Here is a 25,408-nt window from a genome sequence, read left to right as displayed (position 1 = left end):
GTACCCAATAAAACATGCAGATGGATTGCCATCGCATTTTCAACTCAACTGATGGTTTTGTCACAAAAAATTGCATTATATAGCGAATGTGCCCACCGTTATGGCCACTCTGGCCTTGGCACTGCGCTCTAGTCCACAGTTCGCATATACAGTGCGGGTATTGTCTACATGACATTTTTATGGGCAAATTAGCAAAATTATTTGYATTTATCAAATGTCAGCCAAGCATCGATCATCATGTCACCAGAATAAGACCCTGGATATTTATTGGAAAGGAGCGTCAATCTCATCACCGTGCATTTTCACCACCCTGTTAAATTAATTAATAAAATCTGTAGCCTGATGACACCTTGATCACACCGACAGTGTCGTTGCATTTTGGTTCACCAGAAGTGCCTTCATTTCTAAGGGAACGCTCCGTTTGCCTTGCAGCATTGTGTTGAGACATTTGCGTTCCATTCGAAATGAATGTACTTCTGGTGCTGTTACGCCTCGATCACACAGACAGTTTATTTGCGCAAAATGGTTAGCTGCATCATCTGGATGTGTGTGCAACAAAAGTTCAACATTCACCTTCTGCTACCATTTCTGTCAAGCCGTCTACGCGTACAGTTTGACGCATATGTTCGATAAATTCAATGAATGCATGCACCACACAGAACCTACTGAAACTGCCTCTGAAACGCAATGCTGCAAGGCAAACACAGCGTTGTCGGTCTGATCGAGCGTAAACCGTGGCAGATTGCCTCGAGGGTTGGAAAACAAAGACATCCAAATTTACTACAAAAAGAATCACATGGATTTCAAAATGCCCTCAATCAAATTCCATAATTTAATACAGGTACAGTGAATACATATTAAATAAGCAGCACTGAGACAATAATGACACAAGTAGTCTATGCTTTGGTTATTTCTAGTTTTGAGATTATTTATCAAATATGGTTTACTGTACAGTATGATGCAATGTATTTAAAGTCAGTGCATTTGATGAAAAACAGCTTTTCCTATTAAATCCACAAATAATCCACCCCATTGTGTAACCAACTCGCTCTTGAAATAGCCCTTTCATTCATCACATTGTTCCAGTGGGGAACAGTCCTGTCCTGAGTATCCTGGTCTGGGAACTCAGAGGAAATGGGGCTCCTTGAGTTGCAGGAGTGGGACAGGCACTGTGGTACATCATTAATCAATGTTCTCATGTTCATTCGTCACAGATTAGGTTGGGGATTTATTAAATCCCCCTTTTGTCTCACAGGGGTCTGTGAGTGTCACCACTCACTGACATTCTTTGTTTCGCAACATGAATCATGCTGGAAATGTTTGAAGCAGATGTAACCCGTATGAATCTTTGATGATGCAGTTGTACTYGAGTTAACGCAAAGATAGCAAGGCAACTATGTTTTGTCCTGGGTCCATGTAGGCCACAGCACAATGATAATCAATAGACATAACCACTGCAGCTGTTACAACTTATTGTATGTACTTGGTCTGATATAGTAATTTCGTCGCTGGTATCCTCTTATCATTTTGCCTTCTAGCCCAAAGGGACAGGATCCTAGTGACAAGAACACCAATTAATTATCAGAAACTATATCACAGATTTATTTGACCAAACTACTGTAAATAATATGATATAAARAATTATGCTGTGCATTTAATTTCTCAAATACTGCAAATGCAGATATTGAATCATAATTCTWTCAAATATATATGAACTTACTGTACAATTGGTTTTTTTACCTCATATGAACAGAATAGACATCAAAAAACACAATCCCACCTTCTGGTAGAGTTCATCCTTCTCAAAATAAAAAAAGCATCACTTCGGTGTCTAAGATCTTCATCTGGGATCCCTCGTGGTCCAGTATGATTCCCCTCCATCCATCTACAGTCTGTACAGTGTCCCCAATCCCATAGCTGAACAGCAATAGCCCTGAGTGTTACAGAAGCTCCATTTATACCTGRTGCTAACGTGTACTTTCTCCTGATTTTGTCCACATTCTGATTGTGCCCACATTTGTAGACAGGTGTTGACAATCAAAATACACATTGGGAACTGATTGTAATTATATCTTTCTGGCCATGTCTAGACTTGACAGTTAATGCAGTTTTTGTATTCTGATAATGGAATTACAAACACATCATGCATCTACACCTACATTTAAATGTGTCTGCCATATTGTGTCCGGAATCAGATTCCCTTTTGCTGCACTACATTCAAATGCCAGTAAGCATTGCTAACGGTGGCATAGGCAAAATATGAGGTGGCATAGGAAACATTTTATAAGAGCCCTGAATGCTGATTGGCTGACAGCCGTGGTATATCAGACCGTATACCACAGGTATGACAAAACACATTTCTTTTTACTGCTCTAGTTATGTTGGTAGACAGTTTATAATAGCAATAAGGCACCTCGGGGTTTGTGGTATATGGCCAATATACCACGGCTAAGGTCTGTGTTCTGCACTCCGCGATGCGTCGTGCTTAAGAACAGCCCTTAGCCGTGGTATATTGGCCATATACACACCCCCCTCGTGCCTAATTGCTTAATTATAACAATGTTTATAACTCTAGCCAAAAAAATGATAATATTCTAAATATAAGCCAGCTGGCTAGCGTTTGAGGCCAACAAACACTTACCTCCCACGATAACCACTGTGCAAAAACATTGAATCAACATTGTTTCCAACAAACAAAACAAAAATTAAATGTCATGATGTTGAATCAATGTGGAAAACTGATTCGATTTGAAAAAAGTTAACAAAAGGTCATTTTGTATTTTTTTTCACCCAACTTTGAACCTAAATCCAATGATAGGTTTGAAACGTTTGTTCGATTTCACGCTGCATTCACGTTAGTTAACAACTCAAGCAAATGTAAATCAAAACTAGACGTTGAACTGACATCTGTTCCCAGTGGGTAGGAATATATTTGCTTCACAACGTTAAAATAAAAAGGTGGCTCACACAAGTTTCTGAAGACTTGCGGTGAGAATGCTGATGACATCACACACCATGTGCACTTTTGGTAACCTGATTGTATCCAGACTGAGAAGAAAGCCGGACACAATGCGTCCCCAACCAGCTCCTGAGGGGGYCAGCCTGATCTGAGCACAATCAGACCTCAATGCGGACCTTTGTACGTCTAGACGGCTGCTTTTACACAGGCAGACCAATTCTGCTTTTTTATTCTCACTAATTGGTCTTTTGACCAATCAGATCAGCTCTGAATAAGATCTGATATGAAAAGATCTGCTAGGATTGGTCAAAAGACCAATTAGAGGAAAAGATATCAGAATTGGGCTGCTTTTGTAAWTGCAGCCAACCTGTTCTTTCATTGCAATCATTGTGTTCTGATAGTCGCATCTACGTATTGAGTGTAGTAATGCCCTCTAACCACCTCCAGAGGTAGTCAGACACGCATTTTATCTGGTCGTMYCTAGTTAACACAGCCAGAAAGTCAGAATTATGGACAATCCTTGCCCATTTCTACAATKTATCTTCTTAAAATKAGATTTTCTACCTGAACCTAACTTTAAACACACTGCTAACCTTATGCCTGATGTTAAATTAAGACCAAAAAGGCTCATTTTTAGACTTTTTAGCCAATTTAGACTTTGTGGCTGTGGGATCTGACTTTGTAGCTGCTACTAGTGATGACCATTTTATCTGGATTTTTTTACAAGTGTCAACAGATGTGGTGAAACCATTTAATTCATCATTATAGCACCCAGTAAAATGATTGGCAATTGACACCATTGACTCAAGGCATCAATAATTGTCCAATCATGAAACTGAAATCATTATTTTTTAAACAATCTCCCCAATAATGTTAATACTTGGAAGGACTAGGAAAATGTGGTCACAATGCAGAGACAATGGACGGATAACAGACACATTTTAATACCATATGTTAGTGACAGAACTTGATCAGATAGTAATTGGATCAGGATAATAAAAACCACATGTTAGCACAAGGTGTAAACTAGGCTATTGAGAAGTGGTGTTGCTGTCKGGAGATAGGGGGAGTGTGCTAAAACACTGAGACCTAAATCTCAAGCTCTAGGAGATATCATGATGTACAGTGCAWTCGGAAAGTATTCTGTTACRTTACAGCCTTATTCTAAAATRGATTAAATTGTTTTTTTGCTCATCAATCTACCCCATAATGACAAAGCAAAAACAGGTTCAGAACTTTTTGCACATTTATATTAAATAAAACAGAAATATTACATTTACATAAGTATTTAGACCTTTTACTCAGTACTTTGTTGAAGCACCTTTGGCTGCAATTACAGTCTCTAGTCTATTTGGGTATAATGCTACAAGCTTGGCACACCTGTATTTGGGGAGTTTCTCCTATTCTCTGCAGATCTTCTCCAGCTCTGTCAGGTTGGATGGGGAGCGTTGCTGCACAGCTATTTTCAGATCTCTCCAAAGATGTTTGATCGGGTTCAAGTCCGGSCTCTGGCTGGGCCACTCAAGGACATTTAGTGACTTGTTCCAAAGCCACTCCTGCGTTGTCTTGGTCCTGTTGGAAGGTAAACATTTGCCCCAGTCTGAGGTCCTGAGCATTCTGGTTTTCATCAAGGACCTCTCTGTACTTTGCATCGTTCACCATTATCGGGATCCTGACTTGTTTCCCAGTCTCTGCCACCCCCATGCTTCACCATACAGATGGTTCCAGGTTTCCTCCAGGTGTGACACTTGGCATTCAGGCCAAAGAGTTCAATCTTGGTTTCATCAGACCAGAGAATTTTATTTATCATGGTCTGAGTCCTTTAGGTGTCTTTTGGCAAACTCAAAGCAGGCTGTCATTTGCCTTTTACTGAGGAATGACTTCTGTGTCTGGCCACTCTACCATAAAGGCCTGATTGGGGGAGTGCAGTAGAGATGGTTGTCCTTATGGAAGGTTCTCCCATCTCCACAGAGGAACTCTGTCAGAGTGAACATTGTATTCTTGGTCACCTCCCAAGGCCCTTCTCCCCCGATTGCTCAGTTTGGCCGGGCTGCCAGCTCTAGGAAGAGTGTTCGTCGTTCCAAACTTCTTCCATTTAAGAATGATGGAGGCCACTGTGTTCTTTGGGACTTTCAATGYTGCAGACATTTTTTGGTACCCTTTCCCAGATCTGTGCCTCGACACAATCCTGTCTCTGCGCTCTACGGACAATTCCTTCGACCTCATGGCTTGGTTTTTGCTCTGACATGCACTGTCAACTGTGGGACCTTATATAGACAGGTGWGTGCCTTTCCAAATCATGTCCAATCAATAGAATTTACCACATGTGGACTCCAATCAAGTTGTAGATACATCTCAAGGATGATCAATGGAAACAGGATGCACCGGAGCTGATTTTTGAGTCTCATAGCAAAGGATCTGAAYACTTATGTAAATAAGGTATTGCTGTTTTTCATTTTTAATAAATGTGCAAAAATGTCTAAAACCCTGTTTCACTTTGACATTATGAGGTATTGTGTGTAGATTGATGAGGAAAACAATACATGTAATCCATTTTAGAACAAGGCTGTAAAGTAACAAAATGTGGATAAAGGGGTCTGAATACTTTCCGAATGCATTGTAGGTGGGAGGTTATGGGGGTACTCATAGTTTTTTTATTTGGTAACTGATTCACTGATAGTGTTACCTAGGCATGTGTGCTTCTTACGTGCCTAATATACACCCCATCAAGTGATTGCTATGCAGTATGGACATGAGAATTTGTCTTTCAGTTGAACAAAGAGCACAGTTGAGTTGTTGACATTTCAGTGATCAAACACAGCATATGTTCCTGATATTGAATACATTGCATAGTTTATTTGCAAAAAGATAATAGCACAGTATAAAAAGTATTAGTGAGAAAAATAATGCATGATTTGCACCTAACTTTGGCTGGTTAGAGCGATGGTCATTCTTTCTTCTCTGTAACAGTCAACGTAGTAAAATAATAATGCATAATTTCTCCTAACTCAGACTGGTTGGAATAATCAATCTTTATTCTCTGTAGTAGTCACTGTAATAATAACTTTGGGAACATTCAATGGGGAAACGCATGAGGAGAACTTGAACAAATCACGGCGGACTAAATACGCTGGAAAACTGTTGTCAGTGGCCTACGCTTCATGAGTAGAAAAATACCTAAGTAAGTAACTAGATATTCAATCAGGGAAGTTAGTGAGCTCGTCTTTGCCAATGTTTCCTCCACTGAGGATGACCACCACGTTCCTCCCAGCAATGTCAGGGATTCTGTCGTTAGCGATGGCAGCGAATGCCGCGGACCCTGACGGTTCCACCAGGAGCCCCGCCCTGTACAGGGTCGACACGGCAGCCTTGATCTCCTCATCGCTCACCAGTACGATCTCCTCAACGTAGCGCTGGCACAGCTCGTAGGGTAGGGTGCCTGGGGGGGGGGGGGGACGACAACACACCAGGCAGTTAGCAATGGTAGATGTTTTAACCTTTACGTGACTTATGGTACAAAACACATCAGGGAGTTAACACAGGTAAAGAAGGTACAATTCACAGATTAGTTTGCTTGGCTATGGTTCATTTCAGATGAAGACAACGTTGTTCCCTCTTATGTCCTGATCTTTTCGGATTTATTTAGGTCTAGCCAATGTACTGTACCTGCAAAAGGTGGAGCCAGTCCTGACGCGATGCTCTTGGTGTCCATGCCTATAGGCTTCTTCTCGATGAAACTTTTGTACATGGTGCAGGCTAATGAATTAAAGACAGGAAATGAAGATAAACAAAATGGTCATACTGTATATCAACCCCTCAGTATATTGTCCCATGTGTATGTTCATGTATATCAGTTAGTGGTGTATCATAGTTGTAAAAAGCGCTGCCTGATATTGTCTTGGTGAGATTTAAACAACAGGTGTTATTTACCTCCTTCTGGCTCTACTCCATAGATCCTTGTCTTCTCGCAGCCGGCCAGTTTGATGGCAGCAGCCACCCCAGCCAGTAGACCTCCTCCTCCACAGCACACCACCACCACATCAGGCTGGGGCATCACCTCCAGTACCTCAAAACCTAGACTACAGCACAGAGAGAGGGGGGTGGGAGCGAGGGAGTGAGAGAGACAGACAGCGAGAGACAGACCAGCATTTTATTTTCCCTCTAAAAGAGGGAAAGGCCCGCATAAAGCTGGTTGTGTTGTCTTGTTCGGCTGTTCTATACCTGGCATGTCCTGCAATCAGGTCCAGGTCGTCATATGAGTGGAGGAACGTCATGTTTTCCTCCTGGACACAACGATTCACCACGTTCATCAGCAAGGCCGTGGGCACCCGTTCCACCTCACATCCAAAATTCTGGAGCGAATGGACAGATATGTTTGGTTATTTTCAGATGTGTCATTTTTGGAGGATACCATTTAAAGACTGAAACAGTCAATTGGAAACAAGAACCTGACTTGTATGAGTGTAGATCTGGATACAGGGGCTGTCTCTGGCATCACCACTTTCCCCTTGGAGCCGTAGTGTTTAGAGGCATACGCAAAAGACTTCCCATAGTTCCCTGCAGACATGGTGACAAAATGGGCTCCTTTTGGTCTCCTGGCAAACTGGTTGGCCACTCCTCTTATCTTAAACGAACCTGGCAATTAACACAATGACAGGAACTGCTGTTATTGTATCACTCTCAATGTCCAACATCAACCATGTCTATCAATATATCTACTACAAAACGGCCTACATTATTAATTGAAACTTGTACAGTAGTAATGTAAATGTGCCTGACTAAGGCATTTAATTCATACACAAACTCACCAGTCCTCTGCATGTTCTCCAGTTTGATGTGGATGTTACAGGGGATGTTGAGCGGTAGTGTTGTTTGGCACCATGGGATCATAGGAGTATTGATGACTCCCAAAGGACTGGTCCTCACTGTCTCTCTGGCATCTCTTAGCAGATCCAAAGTGATGGCTTTCATTGATAGTGGCACGTCCACCATGCTGGAAGACAACCACAGAGTTGTATCAAAGTGGTTCGAAACAGTCTTTGGTGGGATTATCCTAAAAACAGTCATTAATTTGCACAGAAAACAACCTCTCACTCAACATCAACAAAACAAAGGAGATGATTGTGGACTTCAGGAAACAGCAGAGGGTGCACCCCCCCATCTACATCGACAGGACCGCAGTGGAGAAGGTGGAAAGCTTCAAGATCCTTGGCGTACACATCACTGACAAACTAAAATGGACCACCCACACAGACAGTGTGGTGAAGAAGGCGCAACARAGCCTCTTCAACCTCAGGAGGCTAAAGAAATTTGGCGTGTCACCTAAAACCCTTACAAACTTTTACAGATGCACAATTGAAAGCATCCTGTCGGACAGTATCACTGCCTGGTACGGCAACTGCACCGCCTGCAACCGCAAGGCTCTCCAGAGGGTGGTGCGGTCTGCCCAACGCATTAMCGGGGGCAAACTAGCCGCCCTCCAGGACACCTACAGCACCCGATGTCACAAGAAGGCCTAAACTACCCGAGCCACTGCCTGTTCACCCCACTATCATCCAGAAGGCGAGGTCAGTACAGGTGCATCAAAGCTGGGACCGAGAGACTGAAAAACAGCTTATATCTCAAGGCCATCAGACTGTTAAACAGCCATCACTAGCACATTAGAGGCTGCTGCCTATAGGCATAGACTAGAAAACACTGACCACTTTAAGGAATGGAACACTAGTGACTTTAATAATGTTGACATATCTGGCATTACTCATCTCATATGTATATACTGTATTCTATACTATTCTACTCTATCTTAGTCCGTTCCACTCTGACATCGCTCGTCCATATGTACATAGTCTTAATTCATTGCTACTTGGATTTGTGTGTATTGGGTATATGTTGTGTAATTTGTGAGATATTACTGCACTGTCGGGAGTTAGAAGCACAAGCATTTCGCTACACCCTGCTAATCACGTGTATGTAACCAATAACATTTGATGAGAAGGATTATCCTTATGACTTGCTTAGCTCCTTTCCACCAAATTAAACATTATATATTGTTTCATTCTTCTGCTCTGTTAATACTTGCAAAAAGAGTTAACGTTAATGAAATCACGTAACACAAAATGATCTCACCATTGACATGGTGGAACTGTTACTACAGATTTAACGTTACACATTTGTGCAATATATTCCACTTTTGCGGGTGTAACAGTCAATATAATCAGAGACAGTTGTATAATTCTAGTCAACGTACCTTGATACTTTCGAAAAATATATGCAACTGTTTGGATTTTCGAGATTTTTATCCAATTTACGTAGCAGAATTTCAACAGCTCCGTTATGTTTACACAGTGTTACAGTTATTCTGGCACCCGCAACACAAGTAAACCACAGCTGGGACTAAAGCCACACGCGACTTGTTTCTAGTCGGACATTGTTTTGAGACGGAACGAAGAAATGGCCGCGTCTGTCCGAAAAAGTTAAGTTGTAACCTGAATTAGTCAATTAAAAACGTATTTTCGTGGCAAATAGTTGTGAAAAATCATGGGTGTCGTGAGACATATCGTGTGCGCGATGTCTGGGGGAGTTGACAGCTCTGTAACGGCTTTGTTACTCAGAAGAAGAGGTGAGACGTTCCTTCACTGGAACACTCAACATTAACTAGCTAAACTCCTTGAGACGATACAAATAAACTGAATATTTTTTTAATGAGTTAACGGAATATGTATTATTTGATATCTAATGTTGCTTGTTTACTGTAAGTTTCACGTCTTCCCATTGGCTTGTTTTATTGACAGGGTACCACGTTACTGGAGTGTTTATGAAGAACTGGGATACCCTGGATGAGAATGGGGTGTGTTCCTCCGAAAAGGACTGTGAAGATGCCTACAAAGTGTGCCAGAATCTGGACATACCTTTCCATCAAGTGTCCTACGTCAAAGAGTACTGGCACGAAGTGTTCACGTAGGTATCCTCCTTAATTAGATGATTGTTAAATCTGTATAATTGGAACAGTTGTAGCCCGGCTAAGCAGACAGCTGCACTCACCTTAATTGAAATAATGTGAGTTATCCCGGGATTAGGTTGGTGTCACAAGGCTAGATCTGGGGTGTGTTCATTGTCTTGCAAAGGAAACCGTTTAAGAACCAAACMGAGCAAATGGAACGAAATGGGAAGGGATTTATCTGAATTTGTCCAATAGAAACACACATTTTCATTGCAAAACGTTTTCCGTTTGCAACAGAATCTGATAAATGAATATATCCACCCAGATGGGTGGATATAATTTGTGGAACGTTCCAACAGGAATCTGATAGTGAATATACCCCAGATTGATGGGTATAATTTGTGGAACGTTCCAATAGGAATCAGTTCCAAAAACTTTGAAGTACAAGGTTGCCAACAAACAATGCGTACAAAGTAGCATAATCAATTCACCTAGTTAACTAGCTGCCGAATAGGCATCAACTCATCACGTAGCTTATTCTTAATGTTTATCCATAGACTACCAGAGTGAGGACAGACATTTTTCAGCATAAATGTGGTGAGTAAAAAACTTTATCAAATAGCCCACTCCCTACCCGGTATCTTATTCTACCACTATACAACTTTGTATGTGCGTTGTTTGTTGGCAACCTTGTTATTTACAAAGTTTTTGGAAGAGATTCCTGTTGGAACGTTCCACAAATTATACCCACCCACTCCAGATTGCTCTCTTTTTCAATGTCTGACCAATGTCTCCTTTCTTCAGCAATCTTTTGAAGGAATATGAGAAGGGCAGGACACCAAATCCAGACATTCTGTGCAACAAACACATCAAATTCAACCACTTCTACAATTATGCCATCAACGGCTTGGGTATGTAAGCATAATAATGCTCAGTATTAGTATGCATTATATTATAAAAACATCCAAGTATGCTAAGAACTTCAAGTACCATTAAAGAAACTGAGCTTGTACAAAAAAAAGACAATATTGTGTTGTTGCTGATTTCCCCCTAGGTGCTGATGCCATGGCGACAGGCCACTATGCCAGGACATCTCAGGAGGATGAAGATGTCTTCCAACAGAGTCATGTGTCTCCTCCCCCTCAACATGTCTTCAGAGACCGCTTTGAGATCCGGAACCGTAAGAACAACAAACTCCTCTCAACATCTTTCTGTGCTTTTCTCATACCAATGTTTTATTATTATTATTATTATTATGTCAATCTTACCTCTATAACAATATGGAGACTTTGGGCGTTTTCACATATCATCTTATGATCCGGATCCTGGAGCGTTTGGTACCCTGATCCGCGCTATAAAGTATGTGTGAAATGCAAACAAACGCCGTTTGAAATGAAACCTGGTCCTGCGTGAGTAGCGGGTCCAAGRTCCAGGACCTAGGGTACCRGGTATTGTGACGCGGCAGCACGAGTCGCGTGGAACTTTTTTGCCGGTTGTAAAGAAGCTAGCTCGCTAACGTCATGTAGAATGTGCGTCTTGCTAATCACACCCTGAAACGGTTATTTTCAGGTCGTGTGAAATCAAAATATGATCTGTAGAATTCTCAAAAACAGTCCAAGGTACCTGCGTTTTATATGTGAAAGGCTTTTATCTGTAAGTCTGTAGACATTTGATATGTGTCAAGAAATTCAGGGAACTTGAATGAGTACCACCATTGGTTATATTTGAGATAGGGACCGATATTATAGGGCTGTCATTAGATTGGCGTCTCAGATTTGTAACCCTTTGTTATCTCTGTTGAAGCGGTGAGGTTGTACCAGGGAGCGGACCGTTTTAAGGACCAGACATTCTTCCTCAGCCAGATGTCTCAGGATGCTTTGCGGCGTACAGTCTTTCCCCTGTCGGGACTCACCAAAGACTACGTGAAGAAGATTGCAGCCGAGGCCGGCTTCCAACACGTCCTGAAGAGGAAAGAGGTAACTAACCACACRGACAGATACACTGCCCGCTGTATGTACTGTATTTTGACATTAAAGCAAAACATTKACATTTGTCTCTGTACTCCAGCATTTTCGATTTGAGATCAAAAATTTCATATGAGGCGACAAGTACAGAATGTCAACTTTATCATGAGGTTCGAAATATGATTTAGGCCTCTCAGACTAGGCCTTGTAGAAACAGGGTCAATCAAGTTAGGCCTGCCAAATTAATGTAGTATTGGAAACAATACATCAATCCAGGCATAGCCTATCATCATCATCATAAAAAGTGTAGTTTATAACGTGCACAATTATAAGCATCAATCTACACTACCGTTCAAAAGTTTGGGGTCACTTAGAAATGTCCTTGTTTTTGAAAGAAAAGCAAATTTTTTGGGTACATTGAAATAAAATTGATCAGAAATACAGTGTTGACATTGTTAATGTTGTAAAGGACTATTGTAGCTGGAAACGGCAAATATTTTATGGAATATCTACGTAGGCGTACAGGGGCACATTATCAGCAACCATTACTCCTGTGTTCCAATGGCACGTTGTGTTAGCTAATCCAAGTTTATAATTTTAAAAAGCGAATTGATCATTAGAAAATTATTTTGCAATTATGTTGTCAGCTTCATTAAATTGTACCTGCAAAACACCAGTCTCAACGCCAACAGTGAGGAGGCGACTCTGGGATGCTGGCCTTCTAGGCAGTATTGCAAAGAAAAAGCCATATCTCAGACTGGCCAATAAAAGGAAAAGATTAAGATGGGCAAAAGAACACAGACACTGGACAGAAGAGGCCTAGAACAAGGACATTTCTAAGTGACCCCAAACTTTTGATCGGTAGTGTATGTAGTTCAAGCTTGACTAAATTCGAGCCCAGTAACTTTGCTCACCGCATCCTCCTTCGATTGCCTCGTCTGGCTGCCACAAAGCACCCCCACCTTGGAGACAGTCAATCACATCATTGTGGAGCTGCTGATCTGCTCGAAGTGTGTGCGTGCCACTGGCCATGTACTTTCCTGGACATGCTGGCTGTTCTCGGCGACGCATCACTTCAAAACGCATTCCGTCTTGGTGTTATCGGTTGGCCTACTACCACTGGTAGTACCTTTTTTTAAATGTAAGTTATGAATCGCAAATCACCATACAGCTGACACACTTCGATTTCATCCATCATTTTGATTTCAATTTGGTTGTCCAAAATACTGTCAGCTTGCACTGCGTCTTTGCTGAGGAATGCCCTTGATCTCTGGCCTGTCAATTGGTTCAATGACATTGTTGTTTMGTCTATTAATCGCTTCTAATAGACCTGAAAATTGTGCATTAAACATGAATTTAAGACAGTTTTTTTTATAATGAGTGACGTCCCACGTTTAACCTGGACACRTAAATAGTAGGAGTTTGCSCKGGCTTCAGCCATGACGCASGAGAGAGAAAYGAAACATCTGCACGTCACCTGCAGGTGCGCGCTTGTGTGTTTCACTGTCCAATCTGAGTCTCGAACCTGATCTGAACGCGTGATCTGAGGTTGTTTGGTCTCTTGCGCATCAACTTGGGAAAGCCTCAAGGGAGAGCGGACAGTGCATTATAAACAAAGCGCCGCATATATTGCCAGAAAAATAACACATCTGATAATTTTTATCCTTTTTTTGTGGGGTGTGGAGAAAAGGGGGCATCCGTTAAACAGTAATTCTTCTTAGTCCGGCCTATCTTTATCGGCTATTTTCTCAAAATGACCTTTCTCAGCTTTCAAAGGAGGTACATTTACATTATTCCACACACTGGTTCTTGGGACTTGTAGCCAGACTTGTCCAAAGGCTTTTTTTGATATCTTGTCATTTTTATTTCAAGTGGCTTTTTATCTGTAAGTTTATGCAAAATTTGGCCTCCGTCACGCTGCCAGTGTCATTGCATTTTGGTACACCAGAAGTACATTCATTTCCAATGGAACGCTGCATTTGCCTTGCAGGATTGTGTTGCAGTTGACTGCATTCGGTGTGGTGCATACGTTGGATTTATCGAACGTATGTGTGGACATCTTGACAGAAATGGTAGCAGAAGGTGAATGTTGAACTTTTGTTGCACACACATCCAGATGACGATGCATACCATTTTGCGCAATATGCTGTTGGTATGATCAAGGCGTATGCATCCGTCAGTGTTTATATTTATTGAGGATTTGCTTCATTTGCATATTTTAAATCAAAATGTTTTTCTTTTAATAGAAAAATCTGTTCTATGTATGTATACTTTCAACTGGTAAAGCTTCATTCTGATATGAGTAAAGGGGAAAAATAGCCTGTTAGGGTGTGGTATCTGGTCTTAATGTGCATGCTACTGTAACAGTATAACTTTAAACCGTCCCCTCGCCCCGACACGGGCGCGAACCAGGGACCCTCTGCACACATCAACAACAGTCACCCACGAAGCGTCGTTACCCATCGCTCCACAAAAGCCGCGGCCCTTGCAGAGCAAGGGGAAACCCTACTTCAAGGTCTCAGAGCAAGTGACGTAACCGATTGAAAGGCTATTAGCGCGCACCACCGCTAACTAACTAGCTAGCCATTTCACATCTGTTACACTACCATGATTACAGATAATCATTCATGAATAATGATGATCATACCCCCAAAATCATAAATAAAGATCAWACCCTCCCAAAAATGCTAATGTGATACACTACTAGTTAATTTGTCCAAATACTCGTGACTTCTTCACATGGTGGTGGGGACTTGTGCTTTCAATTCTCAACGGTAAAACAGATGTGTATGAAAATACCCTCAAATTAAAGGTGACATTCACCTCATGCTGTACATTCACCTCATATGAAACATTTGATCTCAAATCTAAAATGCTGGAGTAWAGAGCCAAATGTAAAATGTTAGTTTTGCTGTCCAAGTACATACGGACAGGAGTACTAAAGTATTGATCATCTCTCCTCTCTGAGCTGCCTACAGATTAACATTTACATTTACATTTAAGTCATTTAGCAGACGCTCTTAGTTTAACATAATTTCATTGCATTGTTGTTGTTCGGCTTACACCCTAATTACACTGTATTGACAAAGATTACATCTTACAAAGTCACTTGTATGTTTTCGTGGTCTGTGTGGCAACACTGAATATCAWTATCTGTTTCCAGAGTATGGGCATCTGCTTTATTGGAGAGAGGAAATTTGAGGATTTCATTCTAGAGGTATGGAATTAAAATACACACACAACTGTACTGTATGAAGTTTATTATTGAGATACACTGGCCATAGTAATAAATAAACATGTTTGTGTGTAATAACAATCTGCATTTCTGTTTTTCTGTCAGTATTTAGAGCCGAAACCAGGGAACTTTGTCTCCATTGAGGATGGGAAGATCATGGGGGAACATAAAGGTAATGCTGTGTGATATCCTCAGCGGTATCTTCTATGGTAGTGCTTGTCCCACTATCCTTATAAGAGTACTGCTCTTCCAATAGTAAACCTTAACATTAACGACTGGTTCTCTGCATCTTCTTCCTTTCAGGTTGGTTCACCCTGACACTAGGCCAAAGGGCTAGGATTGGTGGGCAGAGGGATGCATGGTTTGTTGTGGACAAAGACATTACTACTGGAGAAGTGTTTGTGGTAAGGAATGGTTTCTACCTCTTTCGATACTATTATAGCTAATTTTGTCCTAAACAACCAGCCTAACTACAGTACAGGCAGGTCTCCCACCTCCTTGCTGTTGATTCTCAATGGGATTCTGATTCTAAACTCCCTAACATCAGGGTCCGACCACCAATCACCCGGCTCTATTCAGAGACACAGTACGAACAGATCGTTTCCATTGGATAACGGAGGACCCTCCCACTGAGCTGATCCAGACTAAGATGATGGAGTGTCACTTCCGCTTCATCCACCAGATGCCTCTCAGTGAGTCACATAACACGTTAGGGCCAGACACAGTTTGTAAGGATGTGTCATTAACAATACTTTTACCTGGGCCTCCCGAGTGGCGCAGCGGTCTAATGCCCTGCATCGCAGTGCTTGATGCGTCACTACAGACCCGGGTTCGATCYCAGGCTGTGTCACAACCGGCCATGACCGGGAGTCCCACAGGGCGGCGCAAAAGTGGCCAAGTGTCATCAGGGTTAGGGGAGGGTTTGGCTGGGGGGGCTTTACTTGGCTTATCGCGCTCTAGCGTCTCCTTGTGGTGGGCCCGGGTGCCTGCAGGCTGACTTCGCTCGTCAGTTGAACGGTGTTTCCTGGTTAACGGGTTAAGCGGGCGGGTGTTTAGGAGCACGGTTTGGCGGGTCATGTTTCGGAGGACGCATGACTCGACMTTCGCCTCTCCCGGACCCATTGGGGAGTTGCAGCGATGAGACAAGATTTGGATAATTGGATATGACAAAGTTGGGGAGAAAAAAAACAATATCGTTACCTCCCATACAGCTTAAGAAACAGCTTTATTGAGTCAAATGTACACTTCAAACGTGTTAGTGACATGTTAGTGTTAGTAACATGTTAATAACACAGTGAGGTTGTGTATCTCCAGCCCCTTGCACTGTGACCTTGAACATGGATGGCTCTGTGTGGATCATGCTGTCTCAGCCAATCAGAGCACTCACACCAGGACAGGTAAGTTCTCTGTTTCCCACACGTAGACATGTAAGCCGCCTGTCTCACCCTTTTCAGAGTTTGGGCAGTTGGTTTCATTACTTTCTAGGGATGTTTTGTTCTCAGAAGAATTTTAACTATGAGTAAAATTTCTTTAGGCCATTTTCAAATTGATTTATTGTCGTTAGGTCAGCTTTTAAGAGTAAAGCCAACCCATGAACCATTACAGTGGTTTTAGTTGAGCTGGTGTGTTAGTCCCAGTGTGTTATTCCTTAAGATCCTGATTAGCTAGCTAACAAAGGCCTATCATAGGCCCAACAAACGTAGCCAGCTGCTCCAGTGTGTCTCTGGTTTCTCTGACAGGGATTACTCCAGACTCTAGTCAGGGTACAAAGAGCCTTGTCCACGCTTGGATTACCGCCCTTTCTTCATGCGATATCCCATAACCCACTGCTCTGGGAAAACAATATGGCCGAGACGCGTTTGTCTTGGAGCTCTGGGCTCGAGGCCAGAGTGAGGGTAGATGAATAGAGAAGCGATAGAGAATAGTGGTGTGTGTATGCGCTCAAATGTGGGGGTTAGTTCAGAGGGACTAGGAGTCAATATTCAGCATCAATGTCTCCCACTAACATCAATTTTCTGTGCCCGTCTCATCTACCTCAACATTGACTGAATAGCCTTGCTTCAAAGCTTCCGTCAATGTCTGCTCATCACTACCCTCCCTTCTAATTTCTCCATATTCACTTCTCTCATCTCCCCCAGTTTGCAGTGCTGTACAAGGGGGATGAGTGTCTGGGAAGTGGGAAGATCGTCCGTCTGGGCCCCACAGAGCACACTCTCCAACAGGGGCGAGACCGCATGAAGGAAGCCCCTGTGGCCAAGGAGAGGACTCCGGAACCAGCCAGCTGAGCCTGAGAGAGATTTCCTAGAAACAGACACTAGGCCCAGGCCTATCCACTGTCGATATGGACCTAACCTTACATTGCAGACTTCAGTCACACTGCTGATGGAGAAGACTACTGTACTTCCACAAGCCTTATCCCATTCTCTGAACCCCTACTGAAGAACAGAAGAGCACACTGATCATGCTTTCGGACCTGTCCACTCGTCAAAAAACACACACTCAAACTTCCTCTGTACTGTTGCCCTCAGTTGATACATCTTCCTATTAGGGTACTTGTGACATACATCATTATTTGACAGTGTGGACTGTGTACAATCATGCACATGGTAATTCATTGTCTAATTWATTTATTTGGACAGATTATTAGAAAATGTGAAATGCATATTTAAAAAATTATGGATTTTGTGATAATCCAAACAAGTAGAGTGCCTGTTCCTTTGGTGCCATTTCACCTAAACACATTTTGGATTGAACTGCAATCTTTTCAACTATAAAATATGCAATATGTAAATAGAGAATAACTTGAATTCAGAAATGAAGAGCAAGTGATTAAACTTACGATTGTTTTAAATTATAAGTGATTTCTTGCCTTTTTGTTGCCAGCAGAAAACCTCACTGAAGAAATCCAGCTAAAGTATGTGTCACTTTACTTTACCTCTGTTGCTACTGATTCACGTCCTCTTCCTCTCTCGCCACAAGGGGGCGAACACGTACAAGTTATACTTAACCTTCTATACTTTGCCTATGCACTGGTGGTTAAATTAACATAATTGATGTTATACCAGGTGGAATGTAGATGTAACTACCAAAATAATGGAAACACTGGAGGAAATGTGGGATACAAAGTATGTTGTGGTTCCTGAGTTAATTAAGCGATTAACATCCCATTGTGCTTGGTTAGGGTGTATAAAATGCTGGGGAGAACATTATTTTGGCGGCCATGGCTATGCACCTATAGGATAGCAATGCCCCCATCCACAGTGCATGAGTAATCACAATGGTTTGATGAACATGAAAATGATGTAAACCATATGCCATGGTCGTCACCAGATCTCAACCCAATTGAACACTTATGGGAGATTCTGGAGTGGTGCTTGAGACAGCGTTTTCCACCACCATCAACAAAACACCAATTTATGGATTTTTTTATGGAAGAATGGTATCGCATCCCTCCAATAGAGTTCCAGACACTTCTATGCCAAGGTGCATTGAAGCAATTCTGGCTCGTGGTGGCCCAAYCCCCTATTAAGACACTTTATGTTGGTGTTTTCTTTATTTTGGCCATTACCTGTTCAATGGCTTTGCAGATGATGCATTATTTAGTTCCATGCATACCTTGGTGATGTGATATCCATGGGAATAAAACCTACAATTCGCCAAAAGTTGTGAATGAATCAGTGGCAACCTGTCATTCAGGGCCTGTTTTGAACCCCACATTTTTAGCTAAAAAGAAACCGGTAACTCAAAACTGCTAAAACTTGACTTCAGTGAGTTCAAGACAACTGTGAATTCTGGGGAAAAAAGCTCAGACTGGGAAATACGCTTTGAATGGTCATCCAACTCGGAATTGTAAGTCGGGAACTCGGGCCTCTTTCTAGAGCTACGACCTGAAGATCAATGACGTCATCATGATTCGACCCTGTTTTTTTCAGAGTTCCCAGTTGTCTTGAAAGTACCATAAATCCAGAGAATGCCAGACTTTGATGACAAAATTTGCCCACGAAGGACCACCGTGCCACCTTCCTGTTCAAGTGAGCACAGCACAACAAGGTAAGTCCAAAAATATCTTGTATGCTGCTGAATAAATTATGTAATATGCCAGGGAGCTGTATACTGTAGCTAAGAAAGTAATACTAAGTGTATGATGTGTAGTAAGGTGTTAGTAGGCCATGTGCCTCACCCTAATAATTTGGTCTCTCTTAATTCTGCCTACTGTTGAGACTTTGTGGTGCATATAACCTGTTTAAGAGAAATGTAATCCTTGAATTTTGTAAGAGCTTTCATTGTCTGCTTATATGCCCCCTTTATTTATCATACGGTTCTGAATTGGTGTACATGGAGAACACTGTAAGAACGGCCCATGTTGTGAATTCTGTCGCTGTACATTTGAAAAGTGCTAAACAAATAGTTATATTGACTAAGTCCATCCTAGCTCGCTCATGAATGTCTTAATTGAAATTATGGATTGCCTCTTATCTGCTTGTCGCCATAGTTTGTACATTTCAATTGTTATTAGAAACCACATTTGTTTAAGCAAGTCAGCCATATCAGCTATGTTTTTTTTAAGGCTGTAAATGAGGCTGAATGAACAGTGTCGCTGCCAGACAAGGCTCCGTTGATAGACAGGTGTAGCAGTGGTAAGATGTTGGGACAGTTTTATGTGTAGGCCGTCATTGTAAATAAGAATTTGTTCTTAACTGACTTGCCTAGTTAAATAAAAAATATATATTTTTTAGGCCCTAACAGTTTCTGGGTGCAGTTTGTCACCCTTATAGTGCAATTCATGTATTGTTTAGTGGTGTGTTGTGTATTGGCTTAGCTGGCATGCATCCCACTTTGTTTTTTGCCCCACCAAGATGTACATGCTAAAATCGCCAATGGAATGAATTAAAGCAGCATACATTACAAATCGGTGCAACGGACACTTTTTCGTTAAACAAGGCTACATTGACATGGATACCAACATAAATGGTAGGATGCAGGAAATGGAGGAAGCTATGGATTATAATCTAATTTCAATGGATGATCTGGAGAGTTATGCATATTCTGAAAATAGATCATTCATTAACTGACCATAAATGTATATAATCCAACTCCATACACATGGGCCAAATCTAAGTCAATACATTATTTTCAACTATTTATTCACAATTGATATGCAAATGCTGAGCTCTAGACTACTAACAATGACAATAGCGATCCCATTGACCAAACAGYTTAATAACCTTTTCCAATAGATGGTTGTGCGCAAATTTTCTCGGAACCCGTGACCAGACTCATCTCTAACAATGTACCATTTTCCCAGGTGACAAACTCAATACACAACTTTAATCTCTAAACATCGGGGAAAGTTTGAATGATACCAAACTAGTTTCATAACAACGTTCTAGTGGTCCTCAAACACACAATGCGCGTGTTAACAAGCTCTCTGTATTGTTATAACAATGGTCCGAATGCGCATTCGTCAACAGCTAARTACACTTCCGAATCTCCATGAGAAAGCCCCCCTGCGAAATTGTCCCGGTGATCCGAACACAGCAGGTTTATGCTAATCAACTCTCAGAGGAGGGGAGCGGTGGAGCCATTTTGTAGTCATTTAAAACTTGCTCGTAGATTRATGTGACTGCGCTCCGTGGATACTATGGATTTAAGTGTCGTTTCCACTTTCAAACTTCACCATGAAGGATAAAAGAAAAAGGGACAGGGATAGTTAATGCTTTGGTGGAGGTGTTTCGATGAAGTTGAATGGGTTTTGTTGGAGTTTTAAACCATGGAATTACCGATGTATTGGATCTGGGTTTGTGTTCTATTCAATGTGCCCTTGCTGGGATGTTTCGAGCTACACCTTTCGGAGACGTTACAAACGGGGACCGTTTTGGCAAATTTGTCCCTGGGGCCCGGTTGGACATACAAAATCGACAGGACTTTAACTCCTAAATACATTCAGAACTTTTTACAAGTGGAATGGCAAGAAGGAGCTCTCCGTATGTACCGAAAAGTGGATTGTGTGCGCTTATTGAGGAACCCGGTGCCTGTCTATATCAGGATAGGCTCGTTGACGTCTGAAAATGTTGTTTTGACACATTTCAATACATTTGTACACGGACAAGACTGTTTTATCAAATACAAGAGAAAGAGCACAATAGGTAAACTCGACATTCACATCAATTACCTTTCCAAACTGGAAGCAACTTCCTGCTTACCCGCAGGTAATTTGCTTGTGAATGTAACAAAACTTTTGCCTGCCTTTACGCGAAATATCAATTTTTCTGCCTCATCATGTACTACTGGGAAAGACTTGAGAGCAGTTTTTAAACATGGCAATCTATTGCTGGAGGAAGACTACTGTTTGGGGCACGGAGAGCTGCGCGATGTGCATTTGCATTGTACACTGCGTGCTCTGAGTGACCGGAGCGTCCGCGTCTCCGTGCGCGTGAGGTTGCGGTTGGTGACAGTGGTTGAGGGAGAGACCCATGGGCAGTTATCATCATCACACACCATCCAGATTGTGCCTGGCAAATGGAACCACCGAAAACGGAGAAATGTGAACACACCTCCCCAGTTTCAGCTCCCCAACTACCAGGTGTCTGTTCCCGAGAATGAACCATCAGGGACCCGCGTCATCACACTAAAGGCCACTGATCCGGATGATGGAGAGGCAGGTAGAATAGAGTATGGAATGGAGGCCCTCTTTGACAGCAGATCCAACGACTTTTTTGTAATAAACCCTCAGACCGGTGCTATTACAACAGTGCAGCCTTTAGACAGAGAGGTCAAAGACACACACGTCTTCAAAGTAATGGTGACAGACAACGGCTCCCCACGGCGCTCAGCCACGTCTTACCTCACCGTGACRGTCRGYGACACCAACGACCACGGSCCGGTGTTCGAGCAGACTGAATACCGTGTAACCATACGGGAGAATGTAGAGGTGGGCTTTGAGGTCATGACCATAAGAGCCACAGACGGGGACGCACCCTCCAACGCCAATATGGTCTATAAAATMGTCAACAGCGRCRGAGTGAACRCTGGTTTTGAKATCGACCCACGCCACGGGCTAGTGAGGATCAGAGAGCGGCCCGACAGAGAGACCATGTCCCAGTACCAGCTKATCGTGGAAGCCAACGACCAGGGGAAAGACCCTGRACCCCGGAGCGCCACGGCCACCGTCAACATCTCGGTAGAGGACGAGAACGACAACTACCCCCAGTTCAGTGAGAAACGTTACGTGGTCCAAATCCCTGAGAACGTGGCCGTCAACTCTAAAGTCACTCAAGTYSAGGCCACGGACAWRGACGAGGGAAACAAYGCTAAGGTCCACTACAGCATCATCAGTGGCAACGTGAAGGGRCAGTTCTACATCCACTCKCCCAMTGGGGTCATCGATGTCATTAATCCCCTGGATTACGAAATGATCAGAGAGTATAATTTACGGATTAAAGCTCAGGATGGTGGCAGGCCTCCGTTGATCAACGGGACTGGGATGGTGGTGGTCCAGGTGGTTGACGTAAATGATAACGCTCCTATGTTCGTCAGCACGCCGTTTCAATCCACTGTGCTGGAGAATGTGGCCATTGGCTACTCAGTAATCCACATCCAGGCTATAGACGCTGATTCTGGGGATAACGCTCGTCTGGAGTACCGTCTCACCGACACCTCCCCTGGTTTCCCCTTCACCATCAACAATAGCACTGGGTGGATCACGGTCGCCGCRGAGCTCGACAGGGAAACCACCGAGTTCTATACCTTCGGCATGGAAGCAAGGGATTGTGGGATACCTGTGATGTCATCCTCAGCCAGCGTGAGCATCACGGTCCTAGATGTGAACGACAACATCCCGACCTTCACAGAGAAGGTGTATTCTCTRAAGATKAATGAGGATGCTGTGGTGGGGACCAGTGTGTTGACAGTGACAGCCRTYGACAGGGATGTAAATAGCGTCGTWACCTATCAGATCTCYAGCGGAAACACCAGGAAYCGTTTYGCCATCACCAGTCAGAGTGGAGGMGGGCTCATCACCTTGGCGTTACCSTTAGACTACAAACAGGAGCGCCAGTAYGTCCTGRCRGTRACTGCTTCGGACGGCACRCGTTATGACATGGCACAGGTGTTCATCAACGTCACGGACGCCAACACRCACCGCCCCGTGTTCCAGAGCGCCAACTACCAGGTGATGATTAGCGAGGACCGGCCCGTGGGGTCCATTGTGGTCGTCATCAGCGCCACCGACGAAGACACGGGTGAAAACGCTCGCATCACGTACATCATGGAGGACAACGTCCCCCAGTTTAAGATCGACCCCGACACGGGCGCCATCACCACCCAGATGGAGATAGACTACGAGGACCAGGCGTCGTACACSYTAGCCATCATCGCCAGGGACAAYGGCATTCCTCAGAAGTCCGATACRACCTATGTGGAGATAATAATCCTGGATGCCAAYGACAACACACCTCAGTTCCTACGGGACATGTATCGGGGGACTGTATTTGAGGACGCACCCGTTTACACCAGCGTGCTCCAGATATCTGCCTCCGACAGGGACTCCGGGTCCAACGGCAGGCTGAGCTACACCTTCCAGGGTGGAGATGACGGRGAGGGGGACTTCTTCATCGAGCCCTACTCTGGCATCATCAGAACAGCCAGGAAGYTAGACAGAGAGAACGTGCCTGTGTATACMCTGAAGGCCTTCGCTGTGGATAAGGGGATYCCTCCTCTCAAAGCAGCRGTGGACATCCAGGTGTCAGTRCTGGATATCAACGAYAACGCSCCCGTGTTCGAGAAGGACGAACTGTTTATCTACGTAGAGGAGAACAGTCCCGTCGGTTCCGTCTTGGCTCGGATCAGCGCCACCGACCCAGATGAGGGAACCAACGCTCAGATCATGTACCAGATCGTSGAGGGGAACATCCCRGAGGTCTTCAAGCTGGACATCTTCAAAGGCGACCTCACCGCCCTCACGGACCTCGACTACGAGTCCAGAACCGAGTWYGTYATYGTGGTCCAGGCCACGTCCGCTCCGCTCGTCAGCCGGGCCACRGTCCACRTCCGTTTAGTCGACATCAATGACAACGACCCGGTTCTGCAGAACTTTGAGATTATCTTCAATAACTATGTGACCAACAAGTCCAATAGTTTCCCCTCAGGGATCATAGGGAAGGTACCTGGCCATGACCCGGACGTGTCGGATAAACTCCACTACAGTTTTGAGTCGGGGAATGAGCTGAACCTGCTAGTGCTAAATGCAGACACGGGGGAACTAAAGCTCAGCAGAGACCTGGATAACAACAGACCTCTAGAGGCCCCCATGACTGTCTCTGTCTCAGGTAAGAGCACCTCAAATGTATACATGCAAATGGGTGATCCGCTTATTACCATGTCTTATTGTTATTGTTAACTGTCATTACCTGTCTTATTACCTAAAGGAAACGCCTTGTTCATAAATCATATTCTTCTGGACTTTTATTTAGAGGTGTAAAATAGGCCTGTTTTCCCGGCTGGCAGAGTTGAATGAGTAAGCAAAATCATTTATTCGAGATGGATATCTCAGTGGTGATTTGCGTGGTCTGGAATGACCGAGAGTTGAATGAAATGAAGTGAAGAAGCATTTGAAAGTAAGCTATTTTGGTTTTCCGCTCTTTCCAGTCGCCTGAAATAGTTTGCCGCTTGCAGAGTGGAATAAGTGTAAGAAATATATGTGCGATAGATAATAGATATTATATCTATCGTCTGGAACTGTGTGTAGTTGACTGCGTGTTCTATTGAAGCGACGCGGAGCTTAGGCCCTAGCTGAAGTGCTGTATATGTTTAGTGAGTGGTAGTTGGAAGGTGTAACAGTATCTGGTTCTACCGTTTTCTACTGTTTGTGTGATACTGTATTGTGGTGGTTGCCTGGGTTCATAAAAGGTGCTAATATACCAGGTGCCCTTATTTTTGAACCAATGTTGTTGTTTTTTTTCACTGCAGAAATAGAAGTGAACAGCTTATGTTGGCCCCTTTTTCACTTAGGTTAGCAGGAATGGTTAAGTGTGATGATCAAAACTGGGGCAACGTCTGTCTCACGCATTCACTCACTGAAATAGTTCTCCGTGCTTTTACATAGCCTTAGTCAGCAGTTCGTGCTGGGTGATTTTGCTGCAATTTCGGTTAAAAACTAGGAGTCCTTTTCACTGATTGTGTTGTACAGCCCATACAGTTTAGTGTAATAAAAGTAAGATGGGTTATCTGCATTCGTCGTTAAGTCACGCAGAAAGCATTTATGTGAAAGATGTCCTCTTTTACAGCAGTATACTTTGTTCTGTTAAATTACA

General features: G+C 43.1%; 3 protein-coding genes across 4 annotated transcripts in view; 2 read left to right on the top strand and 1 right to left on the bottom strand.

The window, feature by feature from the left end:
• Window positions 1–5,795: 5,795 nt before the first annotated feature.
• Window positions 5,796–9,301, bottom strand: srr (serine racemase). The gene is made up of 7 exons (XM_023969623.2): window positions 9,207–9,301; window positions 7,768–7,952; window positions 7,413–7,594; window positions 7,181–7,311; window positions 6,890–7,038; window positions 6,626–6,715; window positions 5,796–6,398 (listed from the first exon to the last, which is right to left on the bottom strand). The coding sequence occupies exons 2-7, from the start codon at window positions 7,949–7,951 to the stop codon at window positions 6,157–6,159; spliced, it is 978 nt and encodes a 325-aa protein (XP_023825391.1). The 5' UTR covers window position 7,952; window positions 9,207–9,301; the 3' UTR covers window positions 5,796–6,156.
• A 70-nt stretch (window positions 9,302–9,371) lies between these two features.
• Window positions 9,372–17,784, top strand: trmu (tRNA 5-methylaminomethyl-2-thiouridylate methyltransferase). 2 transcript variants are annotated; one of them, XM_023969622.2, is made up of 11 exons: window positions 9,372–9,578; window positions 9,751–9,916; window positions 10,704–10,810; window positions 10,954–11,079; window positions 11,703–11,875; window positions 15,027–15,080; window positions 15,204–15,270; window positions 15,402–15,502; window positions 15,646–15,790; window positions 16,413–16,495; window positions 17,237–17,784. In XM_023969622.2, the coding sequence occupies exons 1-11, from the start codon at window positions 9,497–9,499 to the stop codon at window positions 17,381–17,383; spliced, it is 1,251 nt and encodes a 416-aa protein (XP_023825390.1). In that variant the 5' UTR covers window positions 9,372–9,496; the 3' UTR covers window positions 17,384–17,784. The 2 variants fall into 2 exon arrangements, with proteins under 2 accessions (XP_023825390.1, XP_070290838.1); XM_070434737.1 differs by lacking the exons at window positions 9,372–9,578; window positions 9,751–9,916 and adding an exon at window positions 10,420–10,496.
• Window positions 17,785–20,682: 2,898 nt separating this feature from the next.
• Window positions 20,683–25,408, top strand: part of LOC111951305 (cadherin EGF LAG seven-pass G-type receptor 1-like) — a 120,087-nt gene continuing 115,361 nt past the window's right edge. The window contains exon 1 of the mRNA XM_070434694.1: window positions 20,683–24,424. Coding sequence (XP_070290795.1) covers window positions 20,869–24,424 — 3,556 coding nt within the window. The 5' untranslated portion in view covers window positions 20,683–20,868. The remainder of the gene's footprint in view (window positions 24,425–25,408) is intronic.

The sequence above is a fragment of the Salvelinus sp. IW2-2015 genome, linkage group LG24 (genome assembly GCF_002910315.2).
Source record: "Salvelinus sp. IW2-2015 linkage group LG24, ASM291031v2, whole genome shotgun sequence".
Lineage (NCBI taxonomy): Eukaryota > Metazoa > Chordata > Actinopteri > Salmoniformes > Salmonidae > Salvelinus > Salvelinus sp. IW2-2015.
This window is presented reverse-complemented; position numbering and strand designations above follow the sequence as displayed.

Excerpts from the sequence above, each read along its gene's own strand:
- srr (XM_023969623.2), bottom strand. The coding sequence starts at position 7,951 with ATGGTGGACGTGCCACTATCAATGAAAGCCATCACTTTGGATCTGCTA. Across the intron at positions 7,039-7,180 it reads CTGATTGCAGGACATGCCAG|TCTAGGTTTTGAGGTACTGG; the intron begins GTATAGAACAGC and ends TCTGTGCTGTAG. Across the intron at positions 6,399-6,625 it reads ACTGGCTCCACCTTTTGCAG|GCACCCTACCCTACGAGCTG; the intron begins GTACAGTACATT and ends CCCCCCCCCCAG.
- trmu (XM_023969622.2), top strand. The coding sequence starts at position 9,497 with ATGGGTGTCGTGAGACATATCGTGTGCGCGATGTCTGGGGGAGTTGAC. Across the intron at positions 9,579-9,750 it reads TTTGTTACTCAGAAGAAGAG|GGTACCACGTTACTGGAGTG; the intron begins GTGAGACGTTCC and ends TTTTATTGACAG. Across the intron at positions 15,791-16,412 it reads CATCCACCAGATGCCTCTCA|CCCCTTGCACTGTGACCTTG; the intron begins GTGAGTCACATA and ends GTGTATCTCCAG.